The sequence below is a fragment of the Desmodus rotundus genome, chromosome 3 (assembly GCF_022682495.2).
Source record: "Desmodus rotundus isolate HL8 chromosome 3, HLdesRot8A.1, whole genome shotgun sequence".
Lineage (NCBI taxonomy): Eukaryota > Metazoa > Chordata > Mammalia > Chiroptera > Phyllostomidae > Desmodus > Desmodus rotundus.
In genome coordinates this window covers 180,429,100-180,447,590 of record NC_071389.1, presented here as the reverse complement: position 1 = coordinate 180,447,590, position 18,491 = coordinate 180,429,100, and the positions used below count along the sequence as shown (strand labels likewise).

Here is an 18,491-nt window from a genome sequence, read left to right as displayed (position 1 = left end):
CCTCCTTCCCCAAAATCCATGTAGGGGCCCAGTTACCGGGACAGGAAAGGGTTTGGGCATGACTTGGTGTCCCAGACTTGGAGTTTACCCTCCTCCATGCTGCATTCTGAAGCTCTTTTCCCAGGAGTTTGGGGTGGGGGTGGGGGGTGGCGGGTGTGCGAGCATGTGGGAGGCATCCACACTCCTTTTCCTGGCCCCAAGAGTGCAGGGGAACAGGGAACACAGCTGTGGCAGTGGCTCCCACTCCATGGGCCTCAGGGTCTGGAGGCTATGGTCCGAGGAGGCTCCTCATGCAGTCTTTCAAAGCCCCAGGCCCGCTCCAGTTCCGGCCAGTTACCCTCTGTCCGTGATTTGTTTTTTGGTCTGTTTCTCATCCCACACTATCCCACTCGTCTTAAAGACGGCTTTCTCCACTTTTTGCCTCCTGACTTCTCTCACACACAGGCCTCTCCCAGGGTTGGGTCTCAGCCCCATCAGCTCTCTTTGGCTCCGCTCATTCATTCCTTTTCCCTTCATCTCCTCCCTCCTCTCTATCTCTCCTTCCTTTCCCCTCCCTCTCCCTGCCCCCTTTCCTCTCTCTCCCTCTCTGATCCCGCATTTCCCTTCGGCAGCCGCCGGAGGCTCCGGCACCATGCTCCGGCTCTTTCGCTTGCTGCTGCTCCTGCTCCTGCTGCCTCCCCCGGGATCCCCCGAGCCCCCAGGCCTGGCCACGCTGTCCCCCGGAGCGCCCCCCCAGGCCCCTGACTTGCTCTACGCCGACGGGCTGCGCGCCTACTCCGCCGGGGCCTGGGCACCCGCGGTGGCGCTGCTGCGGGAGGCGCTGCGTAGCTATGCGGAGCTGGGCCGCACGCGGCATGACTGCGGAGAGCGCTGTGCTGCCGAGCTGGGGGGTGCGCTCCCAGACGCCCCGGGGCCCGACTCCCGGCCAGGCCCGGCACCGGGAGCCTGGGAGCGCCTTCTGCTCCGCGCCGCGCTGCGCCGCGCGGAGTGCCTGAGCCAGTGCGTGGCGCAAAGGCTGGGTCCCGGGGGCGCGGCGCGGCTCCGCGTGGGGAGCGCTCTGCGGGACGCCTTCCGCCGCCGGGAGCCCTACAACTACCTGCAGAGGGCCTACTACCAGGTGCGCCGGCCACCAGCGCGAATTGCTAGGTCCTGCCCCGACTCACGTCGCTGTCCTACTTTTGCTCACCAGGAGAGGGCGGGATGCCAGCGTCCAGGCTCGGGTGGGGCCTTAGGGGGCGGTCAAAGGACCTCTCCTTCCGAGTAGGTCCTTCCAAAATCACATCCAGTACTCACTGCAATTTTAGAGGGACAGCCTAAGGGAGAGTGCGGGCAAAGTTGGAATAGGGGGTCTTGAAGCGGAGTGAAAGTAGATCGAAGATGGAGGGAAGGGGCCTGAAATCTTAGTCGATCTTTCCGAAACCTTCGTGGGGGTGAGCGCAGCTTCTTCTTAGGGATGAAGTGGAGTGGATAGGGGAGAAACCCGTCGCTGGACGGTAAGTGTGGGGAGGAGAGCGAGTCTGAGACTTTTCTTGGGGCAGGAGGGAACTTTGGGAAGATAAGAGGAGGGGCGTCAGGCTGAGGGCCCCTGAGGAAGAATATGTGAGGATGCGGTGGGGGGTGGGGCAGTGGACACTGCGCAGCTACTGGCACAGTAGCTGTTGTCTACGTGGCTGGGGAAGGGGGGCTGGTCACACACCTCAGCTCAGGGTCCTAGAGACCTACGGGTTTTGCTGGTCACTCAGGTCTCCCCCACTTAACACCTTACTTAGCCATCACTTCCTCCTTGTCTCCCAAACTGAGGCCCCTCTGCACATATCCCACTGATTCCAAAGTCTTCAGACCTCCTTTCCTTAGCTGCCAGACTCCTGAGAGTGCCCACATACTGTTGTCCGGGACCTGGAGCTTGGGAGGTGGGCAGTCCTGACTGACAAGTCTTCCAGAAGGCTCTGGGGCAGTCCCGAGCGTGTGTCTGGAGTGGAGAGGCTGGTGAGAGGCAGAGGTCTGACACCCACACTTCAGGGCACTGACTTCCTCTTTCTTCCTGCTTCTCAGCTGAAGAAGTTGGACCTGGCAGCAGCTGCAGCTCACACCTTCTTTGTAGCAAACCCCACCCACCTGCAGATGCGGGAGGACATGGCTAAGTACAGACGTATGTCTAGGGTTAGGCGGCAGAGCTTCCGGGACCTGGAGACGCCTGCACACTGGGTGAGACCCTCAGCGGGACCCCTGTCCCTTCCCCAACCCTTGACTAACAGGATGCACAGGACTTCCTGGACTGTGGCCCTGTGTGTCTTGGGCATCAGGAGATCTGGGTACTGTTCTCAGTGGCCCTGGATGGGGAGTCCCTCTCTGGGACTTGGTTTTCTTCCTGAGGATTGCTAAAGTCCCATGCTCTAACATTCTGATTCTGAGGCCCACCCCTGTCTTCCCCAAGATGAAGTGGGACCTAGAGTCCATGCCCCAAATGAGACCAACACTCCTCCCCTTCTTTCTGCCTCCCAGTCTTGTTGGGCAGCCCCCCTCACCCCTGCCAGGATCCAAGGTGACTGACCATTCCCCTCTACTACAGGCAGCCTATGACTTGGGCCTGGAGCTATTGGGGCGCCAGGAGGCAGAACTGGCATTGCCCAGGCTTGAGGAGGCCCTGCAGGAGAGCCTGGCCCAGATGGAGAGATGCCGGGCTGGCTGTGAGGGGCCTGAGGAACATCAAAGGGATGAAGAAGAGGAAGGAACTGGGAACCAGGCGGGCCTCTATGAGGCTATTGCAGGCAAGGAGCTGGAAGTGTGGTGGGTCACAGTGCAGGGAGGAGGAACATGACAAGATGAATAGCTTACGGGTCCTCTGTGTCCTCCACAGGGCACTGGATTCAGGTCCTGCAGTGCCGGCAGCGCTGCGTGGGGGATATGGCCACACGGCCTGGTCACAGTTTCCCTGTCCCCGACTTCCTTCCCAGCCAGCTGAGGAGGCTGCATGAGGCCCATGCTCAGGGTCAGTTGGGGAAGGGTGAGCTCTGGGGGTGATGGATTGGAAACAGGGAAAGTGAAGTTTTGACTTTGATGCTATCCTGAGCCCCATCTCTTCTCCCCTCCCATCTGTCTCTGGATCTGTAGTTGGTCAGGGCTCCATGGGGACCATCACTTCTGGAGGACTCTAACTTGCTTTCCTTGGGCACCACTGTGGAAAGCTCAGGAGATGGGTCACAGGGCTCCTTCTGCCCTTGCTGCTTCTCACCTTACTTTATTCTCTCCTCTCTTCTTCCCCTTTGCACTCTGCCCATTCAGCCCAGGTATGTTTGAGTAAGCTTGGAAAAGAAGCAGTGGTGGGCTCATGTCTGGAGGGGGTGGGGTGGGGGTAGAGTTGGTTGGCTTTGGGAGATCACCTTTTCTGGCTCTGTCTTTGTCCACCTGTCATTGCTGCCTCTGCCCAGGGATCGTGGCCACTCTTGGTCTGTGCCCCACCCCACCCTATTGCTCTGTCTCCAGTGGGGAATCTGTCCCAGGCTATGGAAAATGTCCTGAGTGTCCTGCTCTTCTATCCGGAGGAGGAGGCTGCCAAGGAAGCTCTGAAACAGTACCAGGCCCAGCTGGGAGAGCCGAGACCTGGCCTCAGGCCAAGAGAGGTACCCCTCCCCCACTTACCCTGTGAGGAAGCCCTAAATCAAACAAATATACGGGAGCAGTACCCTGAACTCTGTGCCCCCGTTCTGGCCCAAGCACTCTAGTTACCAGAGGCAACCTCAAGTCCAGCACTGACTTGTCTCCATGCCCTGCTCCCACTTCAAACTCCAAGTCCAAGTGCCAGCCCATCTCTCTTCCCTTAACCTCCCCCCTGCCTGCCCCCACCCTGTACATAGACTTCTGCCCCAGTTTGAAACCAGATGTCCTGAAGCTGCTGAGGGAGGAAGGTTGACTGGAGAGGCACAGTGACGAAAGCAGGCTGTACCCTAGAGCCTGGGCCACCCCGCTCTCGTCTGGCCTTCATTTCTCTGCCCACTTCTCTTTGTCTCACCCCTGCTCCCTGCTGTCCACTCCTCCTCAGGACATCCAGCGCTTTGTCCTTCGATCCCTGGGGGAGAAGAGACAGCTTTACTATGCCATGGAGCACCTGGGGACCAACTTCAAGGATCCTGTGAGTGACTCCATTTCTCTCCATCTCACTTCCATGTGTAAAGCTCTTAGCATAGCACCTGGCAAATAGTGCTACATACGTTGTTTTTGTTGTTGCTGTTGCTATTACAGAGTTTGGCCCAGTGCTGAGGGCTTTTCCCACCTCCACCTTGCCCCCTGGAAGCAGGAGACCTTAATGTGGTAGTTCAGGGTCTAATATCAGAGATCAGGGCTGGACTTAGTGGGTAATGGTGCTTTTGTTGACTGTTCCAGGATCTCTGGACTCCAGAGGCTTTCATTCCTGAAACACTTAGAGAAAAGCTCAGGTAGGAGATGCCAGTGGTAGGAGGGGCCCGCCCTGAACTGGAAGGTGACAGAAGGGGTCCTGGGAGGCTGGGTCTGGGGAGATGGGTTGAACTGGCCTGTGCATGCACTGAGTATGTCTCTCACCCCTGAGAGAGGATCAAGAGCATCGGACTTGGGACCATGAGCCTCCACAGCCGAAGCCTTTGACTAACTGGAAGGGTAAGTCCCTGGGAGAACAGGAGGCGGGAGCCTGGAGGGTCTGGGGCTGCCAGTTGGGGCTACTGCTTGGCCTGCCTTCAGGAGACCCTCGGTCCCCCCTGCCTTGTCCCTTTCCCTGCAGATGTCCTCCTCATGGAGGGAGTAACCCTGACCCAGGATGCAAGACAGCTGAATGGGTCGGAGCGAGCCGTGCTGGACGGTCTGCTCACCACAGCAGAGTGTGGGGTGCTGCTGCAGCTGGCCAAGGTAAGAAGACATGTGAGAAGGTGACACATTGGGACCCAGGCACAGCTGCCTGCCCCCTGTTCTGCCTTCTCTGATTCTCCACTGGGGACTAAGCGTGCCACTGCCTCTCTGCTGTGGGCAAGTTCCTTTTCATCTCAACTTAGAGGGCATGGGGTAGACGCTCTTTACAAAGGAATTTTGCCAGAAGTTGATAGGAAGAGCAAAACAAAATAAAAAAACAGGCCCTGGCTGGGTAGCTTGGTTGGTTAGAGCATCATCCCGATATGCCAAGGTTGCAGTTTGATCCCTGGTCAGGACACACACAGATACAAGATTGTATCTGGACAAGGTTGCAGGCTCCACCAAGGATTGCATCAATAAGTGGAACAACAAACTGATGTGTGTGTGTCTCTCTCTCCAAAAATCAATAAACAAAACCAAAAAAGTCAAGGCATAAAAAATTGTAAGTATGCAGGTGAGAATTCCTTGGAGTTTCATCACTGGCCTGGCTGATGGCTCAGTGGACACAGGCTTTTTTCCCATCTATCGAAGTCCCTCCCTAGTTTGAGTTGAATGATTCATTCACCAGGTTGAGCCTGCCGTTTTTTGACTCCGCATTCTTCAACACACACTCTTTGAGTACCCTCCGCGTACTCGAAACTTCTGGGTTCCAGGGAGACGTAGTTGAACATGGACCCTGCATCCACGAGCTCACTGTAGAGAGGAGTCAGATGTGGAGACACACAATTAGAGTGGATGATATGTTTGATAAAAGAAGTATGTACTTCAAATAGAAACACCAAAATGCGCCCTGGCCGGTGTGGCTCAGTAGATTGAACACCGGCCTGCGAGTCCAAAGGTCACCTGGTTTGATTCCCAGTCAGGGCACATGCCTGGGTTTTGGGCCAGGTCCCCAGTTGGAAGCATGCAAGAGACAACCAATGGATGTTTCTCACACATTGATGTTTCTCTCCCTCCCTTCCCCCCTCTCTAAAAATAAAATCTTTTATAAAAGCACTGAAATGCAAGGTCATAAAAGGCTTGGGTAGGGGTGGCCTCTGAGCTCAATCTTAAGGATGAGTTAATGAGGCAGAGAAAGAGAGGAGCATCAGGTGAGGGGGGGAGAAGACCAAGGTGTTCTGGGAACTGCGGTGGAGCACGGTGGTTAAGAGCATAAGGCAGACCCCACAATGACCACCTGTGTGACGTTGGGCAATGTATTTTAGCATCTCTGAGCCCAGTTTCCTCATCTATAAAATGGGGCTAAATACAGTGAGGACTTAATGAGCCAGTACATAGTAAAGATCTTAGAAGAATATAGAAGTGTTCAGCATTTAGCTGTCACTATTGTCATCAGGCTGTTACATTATTCAGAGGAGGTTATGTTTCAGGGGAGAGGCCCAGAGCTGGAATCACAGGGGAGATGGTAGAGGGCCTTCTGTACCCGCCCAGGGAGGGTAAGACAGCTTATTGAAGGGTAGAAGGAGCCACCGCCATCCTGTAGAACTGGTAGGCCCCTCTAGTGGCAGTGTGGAGAAATACAGTGGGAGGGGAAAGGAAGGGGGGTACCCTGGGTGATGCAGGAGCACCACTGCTTTGGATTAGGTCCTCATTTTAAGGGAGTGAAGAGAGGGGGACAGATAAGGAATATTTAGAAAATCAAAGATAGAAAAATTAAGGACTAAATCTATGTGGGATGAAAGAATGGCATCAAGGATAACTCCCAAGTATCAGACCCTTCTGCTCCTTTAGTATATCAGACCACACTAAACTCGTTCTGGCCTCGGGACCTTTGCACTTGCTATTTCTGCTGCCTGGAACATTTTTCCCTCGGACGTTGCAGCGGCTCCTTCATATCATTTGGTTTCAGTTCAAATGTCCCCTCATCAATTAGCTGTCCCCCAACCCCTGCCTGGGCACTCTGAAGGTTGTAGCCTGGTTTTTATTTTCTTCATAATACTTACCTGGTTGGTTGGTTTGTTATCTGAAAATATAAACCTTATAAGAGCAGGGACCTTTTCATATTCACAATTGTGTCCCCAGTGCCTAGAAGAGTGCTTGGCACACAGTAGATGCTGAGTACAAATTTGTTGAATGAATGAATGAATGAATGAATGAATACAACAATAAAAGATTAGATGGCTTGCATGATAAGGGGGTTTCTCAGAGATGAGGTTCATGTAATGGGATAACTAGGTAGTGATACTTTATTTTTTATTATTATTATTTTTAAAGATTTTATTTATTTATTTTTAGAGAGAGGGTAAGGAGGGAGAAAGAGAGGGAGAGAAACATCAATGTGTGGTTGCCCCTTGAGTGCCCCCTACTGGGGACCTGGCCTGCAACCCAGGCATGTGCTCTGACTGGGAATCAAACCAGTGACCCTTTGGATTACAGTCCAGTGCTTGATTCACTGAACCACATCAGCCAGGGCTAGGTAGTGATACTTTTAACTGAGTTTCAAAAAGCAGACAGAAGAATAGGTGTCAGGAAAGGACATCCAAATACCAGGAGGCCACCACCCAGGTGATGACAGTTTTGTGTAGCTGTTGGGTAATTAGGACTTCGTGTCAAGGGTTCTCAAGTTCTCTCAGCGAGTAAAGTGGGAAGAGGTCAGAGAGAGATACCTTGGCTGGACCTGGCTTGACTATCGAACTTCCCGGTGGAGTCATGTTTCCAGAGGGACTCCTCTATTCTTGGCTCCTCGGGGATGAATGATCAAACCCATCCTGCACCCTTTCCCAGCTGTCCTTGCCCCACTGTGGGATGCTCTCCAGAGTTCTGTGCTCAGCCTCTCAGCCAGGGATCCCAGATCTTTACCAGAGAGTGACGTTCTGACATGAAGGCAGTCATTTTCTGGGGAAGGGCAGCAGCTCAGGAAAAGGAGCCACCAGAGTACTCTGGAAGCTTCTAGCCTCTTCCGGGGGGGGGGGGGGGGTTGTAGCCTATGGAAAGTCTGGGACCAAAGGAAAGGGACTCCACAGTCAACTCTCTCCCTCTTTAGGATGCAGCTGAGGCAGGAGCCAGGTCTGGCTATCGGGGCCGCCGCTCCCCTCACAGCCCCCACGAACGCTTCGAGGGGCTCACGGTGCTCAAGGCGGCACAGGTGAGAGAGGAGGCACCTCTGCCCTGGTCTGATGCCCAGAACTGGGGAAGAGGGTACACAGGAGGCTGGGCACCAGGGCCTGAGCTTCTCCTATGGAGGGGCTGTCCTGGGACGGAGAGTCCTTGAGTCCTCTGCCCAGGATTGAGGAGGAGTTGTTAAGGAGCCAGTGGAAGGAGCAGTAGAGGCTGATGGACAGAGCTGACTGCAGGGACTCCAAACCCACGCTTCCATTGCCTTTCTTGCCTTCCTTCCACTACCTGCAGCTGGCCCGTGCTGGGGCTGTGGGCACTCAGGGTGCTAAGCTGCTTCTGGAGGTGAGCGAGCGTGTGCGGACCTTAACTCAGGCCTACTTCTCCCCGGAACGGCCCCTGCATCTCTCCTTCACCCACCTGGTGTGCCGTACTGCCATCGAAGGTAACTGCCAGGACCCCACTGTTCCTCCCCAGCCTCAGGTCCCTGTGAGGCACTGCATACTCTCAGCACCCCCACACTGTGTGGGTTTATCTGCACTCCTGAAAGACTGTGATTCCCCTGCCCAATGGGGGCCTGGCCTCTCTGTTCAGTGGTGAGCCCCAAGCTTCAGGGTAGGTGTGGGAGGTGGTGGACGGGCATGGGGACACAGAGGCATTCACCAGGCCCCTTTGCCTCCTAGGGGAGCAAGAGCAGCGCATGGACCTGAGTCACCCTGTGCACGCCGACAACTGCGTCCTGGACCCTGACACGGGAGAGTGCTGGCGGGAGCCCCCAGCCTACACTTACCGAGACTACAGGTGGGCAGCTCCTCCAGGGGCCCAGCAGGGGGCCTGGGTTGAGGTCTCACAGCCTGTCTTCCTCCTCTAGTGGAGTCCTCTACCTCAACGATGACTTCCAGGGCGGGGACCTATTCTTCACAGAGCCCAATGCCCTCACCGTCAGGGTAAGTGGGGTGGGGGTGGGGACAGGGAGCCCAGCTGTGGGCTCAGGATTCAAAACAGAAGGTCCCCAGAGGCAAATGCAGGGAAATGGCTGGGGCCACTTTAATCCTCCCCTTCCCTGGCTTCCCCAGCCCTCTTCACCACTGGCTGTGTTCAGGGGCTCTCTTAGCAAAAGTTGATTATGCCCCCCAGGGAGATTTCAAAGTGGCCTCTCCAGACCCTGCCTTCAGTGTTTGCCTCACCTGCTACAGGAGGGTGGGTGAGCACAGAACCCCAAGTCCCTATTCCAGGTAGAAACTAGGGGCTAGAAATAGGGAGAAGGAGAAGGAGAGAGACAGTGATTTCTCACTGTCTGTTGCTCTGTCCTACCCAACTACGTCTGTCTCTGCTTACTACCACCAGCTACGTATAATCTGCGCCTTCCTTGGGGAGGAAGAATGGCCCCACAATCCTAATCCCCAGTACACAGAGTCTGGTCCTGTGGTCATTTCCGCAGATTACTTCACGCCCATGTCAAAGGATCAGAGAAGAGTCAGGGTATGGGGGAAGGAGCCAACAGGAGACCCTAATGGAAGTCCCATCCCCCTTTGGCTCCAACTCCTTTAGTCACAATGTGACACGTGTGCTCCCCAAGTGGAGGTCAACTTCCCATTTGCCCCATGATAGTCCCTGAATTAAGGAGTGGGAAGTGATGGGCAAGAGAGCTGACCTTCCGGTGTCCCCTGCCCTATCTTATCTGGGAGTCAGGGCCAGGTTCTCTGAAGGCCTATCCCTGGAACTGAACCTGCCCTCATTCCCCAGGCTCAGGTTCGTCCTCGCTGTGGACGCCTCGTGGCCTTCAGCTCTGGTGGGGAGAATCCCCATGGTGTGTGGGCTGTGACTCGGGGTCGGCGCTGCGCCTTGGCACTTTGGCACACGTGGGCACCTGAGCACAGGGAGCAGGTGAGGAGGAGCAGGAGTAGGAAGGCTGTCTCTCCTGGTGTGCGAAGCTTGGGCAGGCTGACGGGTGAGGGGCAGGGGCTAGATGACCCAGGGAGGGTCTTGGGGGAGGGTGGATGCAGGGAATTGAGCCAGACTCTCCTCCCACCTCCTAGGAGTGGACAGAAGCCAAAGAGCTGCTGCAGGAGCCAGAAGAGGAGGAGGAAGAAGAAATGCCCAGCAAAGACCCTTCCCCAGAACCCCTCAGCCACAGGCTTCAGCGGGTCCAGGACAAGGCTGGGAAGCTGCCTCGGGTCCGAGAGGAGCTGTGAGGGACTGAGCCAGCTCCTTGGAGATGTGGACACCTGACTTGTGAGGGCTGCCTTGATGCCAGGACCTACAAGAAGATGCCATGTGACAGGAGCAGAACAGCGAGCTCTTAGTCTCTGTACTCCCACCATCATGGGGTCACAAGGGTCGTCCAGCCCTGGACTCAGAGGACGCCGCACAGACCAGCCTTGAGCTCACCAGGTCTGAGGAGCCAGGGCTGGCCCCAGCTGATGGAGCTCCAGCCCTGGACAAGCAGAGGAGGCAATGCCTTCCTGGAAAGAAGTGACAGGGAGCAGGGCCTGACTGCTTCAAATAAGGGGGTATGAGAGGGGAGAATAACCCCACTGCCCTCTCCCAGACTGTCAATAAAGAACTTGAAGATTCCCTCAGCCCAGGCCTATCAAGTGTATACAGTTTCTGTGGTGGCTGGAGGTGGGGGAGTGGCTATGGCTGGCCTGGGCGGAGACGTGTGTCCTCGGGCCTCCGGAAGGTGGGGCCACTGGAGCCTGTGATTTGTCAGGGAAATCTCAGCCACCTGCTCCCTCATGCAAATACACCCAAACCCCTGACAGCTGCCCCTTGGGCCTCCAACTCTAAGCCCTGTTTTCCCTCTGAGCTTGGCCAAGACTTAGGGCAGCCTGATCCTTAAGGCTCCTGCTTTCCCAGCCCCAGCAGGACCTCATGAGTCGTGGGGGCAAGGAGTGTGCTGAACCCAGATGGGAACGGGGGATGGGATTGCCCTCCACTTGCAATCCTTTTTACACCCAGGGCAGGGTCAGGCCCGTCCATCCTTCCTGAACCCCCTGTACTCCCACTGTCACCCCCAACCCAGGATCAGATCCTGGGGCAGCTGGTTAGGGTTTGTCATGAAGAAGGATTATCCAGATCAGTCCCGTCTAATCTCAGCTCCCGCCTGCACCCTCCCTGTAGTCACTAGAACCCTCTTCTCCCACCGCCCTGAGCCCAGGAAGACAGTTTGGGTATGGACAATGGGCCACGTCTCACCCTCACGTTCTTGCTAGGCAGGCCCTGACTGCCAAGATCATCACCACTGGTGGGGGCCAGCATCCAGGGGCACTGCTGGAGCTCTGGTGGCTACTGCTCCTTCCCACCCTCCCAAACTCAGCCTTTAATCCTCACAGCTTTGCTCTAATCCTATGGGGCCCAATGCTCTTCTCTCTGCCTGCAGAGAGACCCATCAGGGAAGCACCCCTTCTACCCCTCCTCCCTCCAGGGCTTGCTGTGGGGGGCTGCTCCTCTGTAGCCCAGCATTCCTGCTCCTACCCCTCCCCGTGGCTGGGCCCAAGTCTCTCTGGAAGCCACACACCTCTCTCCCGGTCCTCTTCCCCACCCCTGCCAGCTGATTTCATTTGCCTGACGTAGTCATCGTTGGCCCTATCCTTCCCTATCAGTGCCAGTGCCACTGCCCCCCCAAGAGTGGGGCCAGGCCAGGCCAGCTCCTCTGGCAGCAGAGCTGGGGCAGGTGACGGGCTGGCATCACTGCTGAGGGAGTGAAGAGGCGCCTGGGAACTGGAGCTGGAAACCTGGGAGAGGTCCAGTCAGAGCCCAAGTAAGAGGGAGCCAGCCTGGCTCTGCTCTCTGGGGCTGGGGGCTACAGGGAGGGCTCGGGCAGGGCTGGGGCTGGCTGCAGAGGACTCCATACTTGGAGGGGCTGGTGGGGCAGGTGGTGTAGGCCACCCGGTCATTTCCTCATTTCTTGGGATGGGCTCCAGCCCTCATGAGCAGTCTGGTGTGAGGTGTGAGGAACAGAAACATGGCTTGCTGGGGATCCCCCTATATCTACCCTGTGTTCCTGGCAGGAGCCGGAGCTACCCCTCAACCTGTCAGCCATGGGGGAGATGGAACAGCTGCGGCAGGAAGCGGAACAGCTCAAGAAGCAGATTGCAGTAACCCCAGAAATGTCCCACATGGGAATCCCAGAAAACAGAAACGGGGAGATGAAGGAGTGTGGCCTGGGGGGAAGGAGGCTGGATTCATTTTTGAGTCACACCTTAGAGACCCCTGACTTGGAAATGACCGGAGACTTTCTGGACATCATGCTCGGGATGTCCCCAAACTGTAGAACCCCAACCCACCTACCTCAGAGACCCAGGCACCCCACCCTGCACTCTGCCCTTCCCTCCCCTGATGTCTGCTTTCCCCCCAGGATGCCAGGAAAGCCTGTGCTGACACTACGATGGCAGAGGTGAGACTCCTGTCCCCCTGAGGCAGGGCCTGAGGGAAGGAGAGGGGATGGGGGTTCCCTGACCAGCCCAAGCTTTAGTACAATATGTCCTTGGAATGAGGAATAACATTAATTAATTCATTCAACAACAGTGAGATCAGGGACCGTATTGGAGGCTAAGGACAAGATGCTGTCTCTATTGTCATCCGTTAAACAGGAGGAACAACACCCCCTCACCTTGCAGGGTGGAGAGGAGGGAGAGGGACAGTCCTTTGTCAATCACAAAGCCCTTATGGACTCCAGTTATTTTTTAATACTGTATTTCATCAACCCTAAGATGCACACCTTTTCACACTTTGACATTTCTGAAATCAAGACGCATCCAACACTAGATGATGCCTTACAACTAAAATTGGCAGCATATTTTCTTCCTTAGTTATATTTAAAAGAATGGTGCTTCCTAGAGTTGGTTGTACTTTAGAGAGGATTAAATATCTTTTTTAAAAAATCCTCACCCAAGACATCCTTTCATTACTTTTAGAGAAAGAGGATGGGAGGAAGGGAGGGAGAGAAAGAGGGAAGGAGAGAGAGAGAAACATTGATTGGTTGCCTTCTGCATGTACCCCATCTGGGGATGGAACCCACAACCAAGGTGTGTGCCTGGACCAGGAATTGAACCTGCAACCTTTCAGCGTATGGGACAACGCTCCACTCAACTGAGGCACACTGGTCAGGGCAGGATTAAGTATCTTGATAAGAGTCAGCATTTTTTTTTCTTTTTAAAGATTGTATTTATTTGTTTTTAGAGAGAGGAAAGAAGGGAGGAAGAGAGGGAGAGAAACATCAGTGTGTGGTTGCCTCTCATACACCCCCTACTGGAGATCTGGCCTGCAACCCAGGCATGTGCTCTGACTGGGAATAGAACCAGCAACTCTTTGATTCACAGGCTGGCATTCAGTCCACTGAGCCACACCAGCCAATTTATTGAACACTTACCATGAGCCAGACACTGGGCTAAATTGCTTAAATACATAATTTCATTTAATTTTCTTTTTTAAAACTTACTTTTTTAAAAATTGATTTTTTGAGAAAGAGAACGAAACATCAATTTGTTGTTCCACTTATATGTGCATTCATTGGTTGATTCTTGTATGTGTCCTGACTGGGGATCGAACCTGCAACCTCGATATATCAGGATGATGCTCTAGCTAACTGAGCTACCTGGCCAGGGCAATTTCATTTAATTTTTATGACAACCCCATAAGGTAGGTGCTATAAACATTTTATGGATGAGGACAGGCTCAGAGAGGTTGAGTAACTTGACCAAAATAATAGAGCAGGTAAATGGCAAATCGAGTCAATGGGCTCTGGAGCCCCAGACTAAGTCTAGAAGCTGGATAGAGTTTAAGGGGCATAGGACAATAAAATTCAGGAGGGGCAGTTCAAGGTCATGGCGATACCCTGGATACCCAGTTAAAGAGCTGGCTGTGCTGCAGTGGTGTGTGCGGGCAGGTTTCTAGTGGTTCGGAACGGTGGAATGTGTACATAAGTTCGTGTTCAGTGACTTCACATTGGCGGCTTGAAATTGGTCACAGTGGGAGAATTACAGGATAGGAATCACTCTCCCACCTCCCCTCCCCCGCCCCCACCCCGCACTGGAGAAAGTTGTTAAATGCTTAACAACATGCCACTGACTGTCTCTCACATCAACCTAAGCCACTCCACGCCAGGGACTTATTTTTTTCAGGCTGGGGCCTGACCCAGATCAAAAACTTGTACAGATCAGTGGCTGTGACACTGACATCTGGGCACACACCCTGCTCACCCTGATTTCTAACACCCCCTTTGCTGCAGCTTGTGTCTGATCTAGAAGTCGTGGGACGAGTCCAGATGCGGACCAGGCGGACATTAAGGGGACACCTGGCCAAGATTTATGCCATGCACTGGGCCACTGATTCCAAGTGAGGCTTGAGGCATGCCCAGAGAGGAGGGAAAGCAGGAAGGAGAGGCTTGGGTGATACAGGGTGTGACGTGGGGTGCCCTCTCCCCAGACTGCTAGTAAGTGCCTCACAAGACGGAAAGCTGATTGTGTGGGACACCTACACCACCAATAAGGTACCGACCTTGCCTCACACCCCTCCATCACCCTGTCTTCCCTTGGGGACATCGTACCTACCCTCCTCTGCCCTATCCACCTGGGAACTCAGCCCAGGTCCTGCCCCTGCTCACCCTGACCTCCTGCAGGTACATGCCATCCCTCTGCGCTCCTCCTGGGTCATGACCTGTGCCTATGCCCCATCGGGGAACTTTGTGGCGTGTGGGGGGCTGGACAACATGTGCTCTATCTATAGCCTCAAATCCCGTGAGGGCAATGTCAAGGTCAGCCGGGAACTCTCTGCTCACACAGGTGAGAGACACAGTCTTCCCATCCTGAGGGCTCCAGGGAAGCCCCGGGGTTGGTGAGTTGTGGCTCTGAAGCCAGGGCACTGTCCTAACCACCCCCAGGTTATCTCTCCTGCTGCCGCTTTCTTGATGACAACAACATTGTGACCAGCTCAGGGGACACCACGTGGTGAGGACTGAACACTAGGGGTGCTGGGCTGGGGTGGCAATTCTGTCCTGGCCTTTTCCTGTGACAGCCTCCCCTCCTCTTGGCAGTGCTCTGTGGGATATCGAGACCGGGCAGCAGAAGACTGTGTTTGTGGGACACACAGGGGACTGCATGAGCCTGGCTGTGTCTCCCGACTACCAACTGTTCATTTCCGGGGCCTGTGATGCCAGCGCCAAGCTGTGGGACGTGAGGGAGGGGACCTGCCGGCAGACTTTCACTGGCCATGAGTCAGACATCAACGCTATCTGTGTGAGTCCCAGTATGCTCTGCCTCCTGGGCCCACTGCACCGCCCTTCACCACCTCCCAGGGCTCCCCACCACTGGCTTTTTCACTTTCTGCTTTGAAATAACTTCATCTTACAGAAAAGTGTGAGAGTAACAAAAAGAGCTCCCACCTCCCCTGCACCCATATTCACAGCTAACATTTTACATTTGTTTTATCATTCTCTCTCCATAGGGGAAGGGATGGAGGGATGGGGGACTAGCTGGATGGATGGACGATGGATAGCTAGCTAGCTAGACAAACACATACACCTAGATGCAGATATACCTTTTGTTGTTACGGTTTTCCCTGGGTTTTTTGAGAGTAAGTGGCAGACATTGTGTCTCTTTCCTCCTTAAATATATCAGTGTGCATTTCCTAAACACGAGGCCATTCTCCTAGATAGCCACAGTGTAATTCTTAAAATCAGAATCTACCATTGACCCAGCACTACAGTCTACAGTCTGTCTTCACATCTCACCAGTCGTCTCAAATACATCTGGAACAGCAGTTTTTCCCCGCCAGGAACATGTATTGCATTTTCTTGCCACATCTGTTTCATATAAGTGGGAACTGTTTTCTTCCTTTTCTTCCTGTTTTCTTCCTTCAAAGCAAGACCTTTGTCTTCCATGACACTGACGTTTTTAAAGAGTACAAACCGATTTTCTGTAGGCTTTCCCTCTGTTTGAGTTGAGCTGACATTTCCTCATGATGGGGTTCAGGCTATGCATTCGCACTTGGCCTTGCTCCTACACTCCGATCCAGCTGACTAGTGGGAAGTCAGAGACAACCTCCAGCCTTCCAGCCATGTGGCCCTGGGCAAGCTGCAGGTGCTCCCTCAGCCTCCTGGGCGTAGTACCAGCCTGCAGCGCTGTCATGAGGAGCAAGTGAAGGGTATAGGGGACCCACCAGCGTGCATGAAGAGCAATGCTGTGGCCTTTCTCACTGCAGGCCAGGGGAGGGACAGGCAGGGAGGCTGGGGGAAGGAGCTCGCCCTGGAGCCACCAGGGCAAGAGTCAGGTGGAGGGCAGGAGAGGCAGCAGCTGCTCAGGTCTGAATCCTGACCTCCTTGCCACCTGTGCCCTCAGTTTTTCCCCAATGGAGAGGCCATCTGCACAGGCTCGGATGATGCCTCCTGCCGTCTGTTTGACCTTCGGGCAGACCAGGAGCTGACCGCCTATTCCCACGAGAGCATCATCTGCGGCATCACATCCGTGGCCTTCTCCCTCAGTGGCCGCCTGCTCTTCGCAGGCTATGATGACTTCAACTGCAATGTCTGGGACTCCATGAAGGGCGAGCGTGTGGGTAAGGGCCAGCCCAGCCCCCTCCTCCACTGCTGCCTCAGCCGGAAGTACCCTTCATCCAGCCCTCCTTGTTGAGAATCTCTTACTGCTATTCCCTAATTACTAGATAACTCTGAGTGCTACCCCTGGAATCCAGTCCCCCTCTGGTCCCCAATGTAGGAACATCTTCTCTGAAAGAAAAGTTGCTTTAAGGGGCCCTTCTCCTTTGCCCAATGCCATGGCTGCTCCCTGCCGAAGGAGAGATCCTTCTGGTGATCCCCAGACCTGAGGACCTTGAATGTCTAGTCAGGTCTGGGTTTCCGGGGCATCCACTGAAGGACAGAGCAGTCTCAGGGAATGTGCAATGAGCAGGGGCCTGACCCCAAGCTAGGGGCTTATCTAGGACCAGGCTGGTTTGCAGGTGAATCAGATAGTGCAGCTTCTCCTCTTGGGAGATGTCAGGTGCTGAATGAAAACAACACTGGCTACAGAGTTAGGATCCAAATCCTAATTCTGGGGCTTACTTTCTGAATGCCCTTGGGCAAGTCACTTCTCTCTGGGCCTCAAGTATCTTTGGAAACAAAGAAGCAGCAGGACAGGGCTACTTCTCCATTTTCCAGCGCCCATCAAGATGCCCCTGGCTCTTCTCATAGCACACTGGCACTTCCAGCCTTTCCCCATCCCTCTCCACCCCTCCCCTACCCCAGGTTCTTGAGAGAGCCTAACTCTTAGGGCTAATCCTCCTTCTGTCTTCCAGCCTCCATCAGGGGGCTGAAGTCACAACCCAGCCTACCTGAGCTAGGATTCCTGTGCGTGCACACACACTACCTGCCAAATGAGCGCGTGGACACGCTGTCTCCTCTCCCTTTTCCTCAGGCATCCTCTCTGGCCATGATAACAGGGTCAGCTGCCTGGGGGTCACGGCTGATGGGATGGCGGTGGCCACTGGCTCCTGGGACAGCTTCCTCAAAATCTGGAACTGAGGAGGCTGGAGGGGGGAGGTAAAAGGCCATGAAGACACTCAGAGCTGCCCCTTCTCCTGCGCCCTTTCTTTAACGTTCCTTTAAGGCTTTCTCTTCTATACCCCAGCTGCCATTCCCACCAAGCTTTCTCCTTTGAATACAGTGGGGAACACAGGGAGTGTGCCTTTGGGGGGCAGCATCAGGGACAAGCAGAGAACTGCCCCATCTGCTCCCATGGCTACCCTCACTATGGTCATGACAGTTTTGCCCTTAGTGAGCAAGGACAACTGACTCCTCCCCAGTCCTTGGCAGGTCCAGCAGGCTTCCAGTGTGAGGCTCCAGGCCCTAGGATTCCTCCCCCAGAGCTCCTGCCTTTGTCCAGACCCATGTGGCACAGGGTGCTCAGCCCGTGACTATGGCTCTGGCACCACCAGGGTCCCAGCCCCCTTTTCCTTCATGCTTTCTCCTTTATCTATGTTCTTCTTCTTCTTTTTTCTCTGCAAAGCACCTGCAATAAAGTACAGCACTCTGGTATATCTGTGATGTTTGGCTTCCACCCTACTTATGTTCCAAAAAGATTCAGTTCCCACTTAAGTAATAAAGTATTGTGGGTGCAAGTGATAAAGGTTGGTACCAGACAGCTTGTAGGCAGAAAGTAGGGGAGAGGCAGAAGCCCAAGTCTTATGGGGAAGGCCTGAGATGGGTCAGGAGAGAAGGCATTCACCAGGTGGCTGGGAGTACGTGCCAGCAGTTCACCACAGCCTGCCTATGGTGCACGCATGTGTGTTTGTACAGTAGGATTATGTTGAGAAGGAATCAGATGATAAAAGGAAGTAGGGAAACATTGAAAAAATTTTTAGCAAAGTAGTAATGTGATCAGATATGCTTCTCAGAAAGCTGACTCTAGCAGCAATGTAGGTTGATGAAGTGGAGGGAGGGGAGACAGGAGGGAGTGAAGGAGGGAGGTAGGAAGTGGGTAGCAAGAAATGCAAGAGCAATAGGACAGAGGGGACAAGGGAAGGGAGAGGAAAGAGATTAAAGACATAGAATCAGCAGATTTAGT

At 54.4% G+C, this 18,491-nt stretch overlaps 2 protein-coding genes across 3 annotated transcripts; both read left to right on the top strand.

Annotated features, from left to right (window-relative positions):
- The first annotated feature begins 584 nt into the window (after positions 1 to 584).
- On the top strand, positions 585 to 10,507 carry P3H3 (prolyl 3-hydroxylase 3). Of its 2 annotated transcripts, XM_053921857.2 has the most exons (15): positions 586 to 1,117; positions 2,053 to 2,205; positions 2,570 to 2,768; positions 2,858 to 2,989; positions 3,484 to 3,620; positions 4,040 to 4,129; positions 4,381 to 4,433; positions 4,565 to 4,632; positions 4,754 to 4,878; positions 7,862 to 7,963; positions 8,227 to 8,377; positions 8,616 to 8,733; positions 8,804 to 8,879; positions 9,679 to 9,819; positions 9,972 to 10,507. In XM_053921857.2, the coding sequence occupies exons 1-15, from the start codon at positions 632 to 634 to the stop codon at positions 10,125 to 10,127; spliced, it is 2,187 nt and encodes a 728-aa protein (XP_053777832.1). In that variant the 5' UTR covers positions 586 to 631; the 3' UTR covers positions 10,128 to 10,507. The 2 variants fall into 2 exon arrangements, with proteins under 2 accessions (XP_053777833.1, XP_053777832.1); XM_053921858.2 differs by lacking the exon at positions 7,862 to 7,963 and having other exon boundaries at positions 585 to 1,117.
- An 843-nt stretch (positions 10,508 to 11,350) lies between these two features.
- Positions 11,351 to 17,962, top strand: GNB3 (G protein subunit beta 3). The gene is made up of 10 exons (XM_053921856.2): positions 11,351 to 11,695; positions 11,946 to 12,032; positions 12,293 to 12,331; positions 14,165 to 14,271; positions 14,362 to 14,425; positions 14,555 to 14,717; positions 14,816 to 14,882; positions 14,969 to 15,170; positions 16,272 to 16,488; positions 17,343 to 17,962. The coding sequence occupies exons 2-10, from the start codon at positions 11,976 to 11,978 to the stop codon at positions 17,447 to 17,449; spliced, it is 1,023 nt and encodes a 340-aa protein (XP_053777831.1). The 5' UTR covers positions 11,351 to 11,695; positions 11,946 to 11,975; the 3' UTR covers positions 17,450 to 17,962.
- Positions 17,963 to 18,491: the final 529 nt, after the last annotated feature.

What these genes read in the sequence shown, in the direction of transcription:
- P3H3 (XM_053921857.2), top strand. Translation starts at nt 632, where the DNA reads ATGCTCCGGCTCTTTCGCTTGCTGCTGCTCCTGCTCCTGCTGCCTCCC. An exon ending in CCTCTATGAGGCTATTGCAG is followed by an intron (nt 2,769 to 2,857) that starts GCAAGGAGCTGG and finishes TGTCCTCCACAG; the next exon opens with GGCACTGGATTCAGGTCCTG. An exon ending in TGCTGCTGCAGCTGGCCAAG is followed by an intron (nt 4,879 to 7,861) that starts GTAAGAAGACAT and finishes CTCCCTCTTTAG; the next exon opens with GATGCAGCTGAGGCAGGAGC.
- GNB3 (XM_053921856.2), top strand. Translation starts at nt 11,976, where the DNA reads ATGGGGGAGATGGAACAGCTGCGGCAGGAAGCGGAACAGCTCAAGAAG. An exon ending in ACACCTACACCACCAATAAG is followed by an intron (nt 14,426 to 14,554) that starts GTACCGACCTTG and finishes GACCTCCTGCAG; the next exon opens with GTACATGCCATCCCTCTGCG. An exon ending in GGAACTCTCTGCTCACACAG is followed by an intron (nt 14,718 to 14,815) that starts GTGAGAGACACA and finishes AACCACCCCCAG; the next exon opens with GTTATCTCTCCTGCTGCCGC.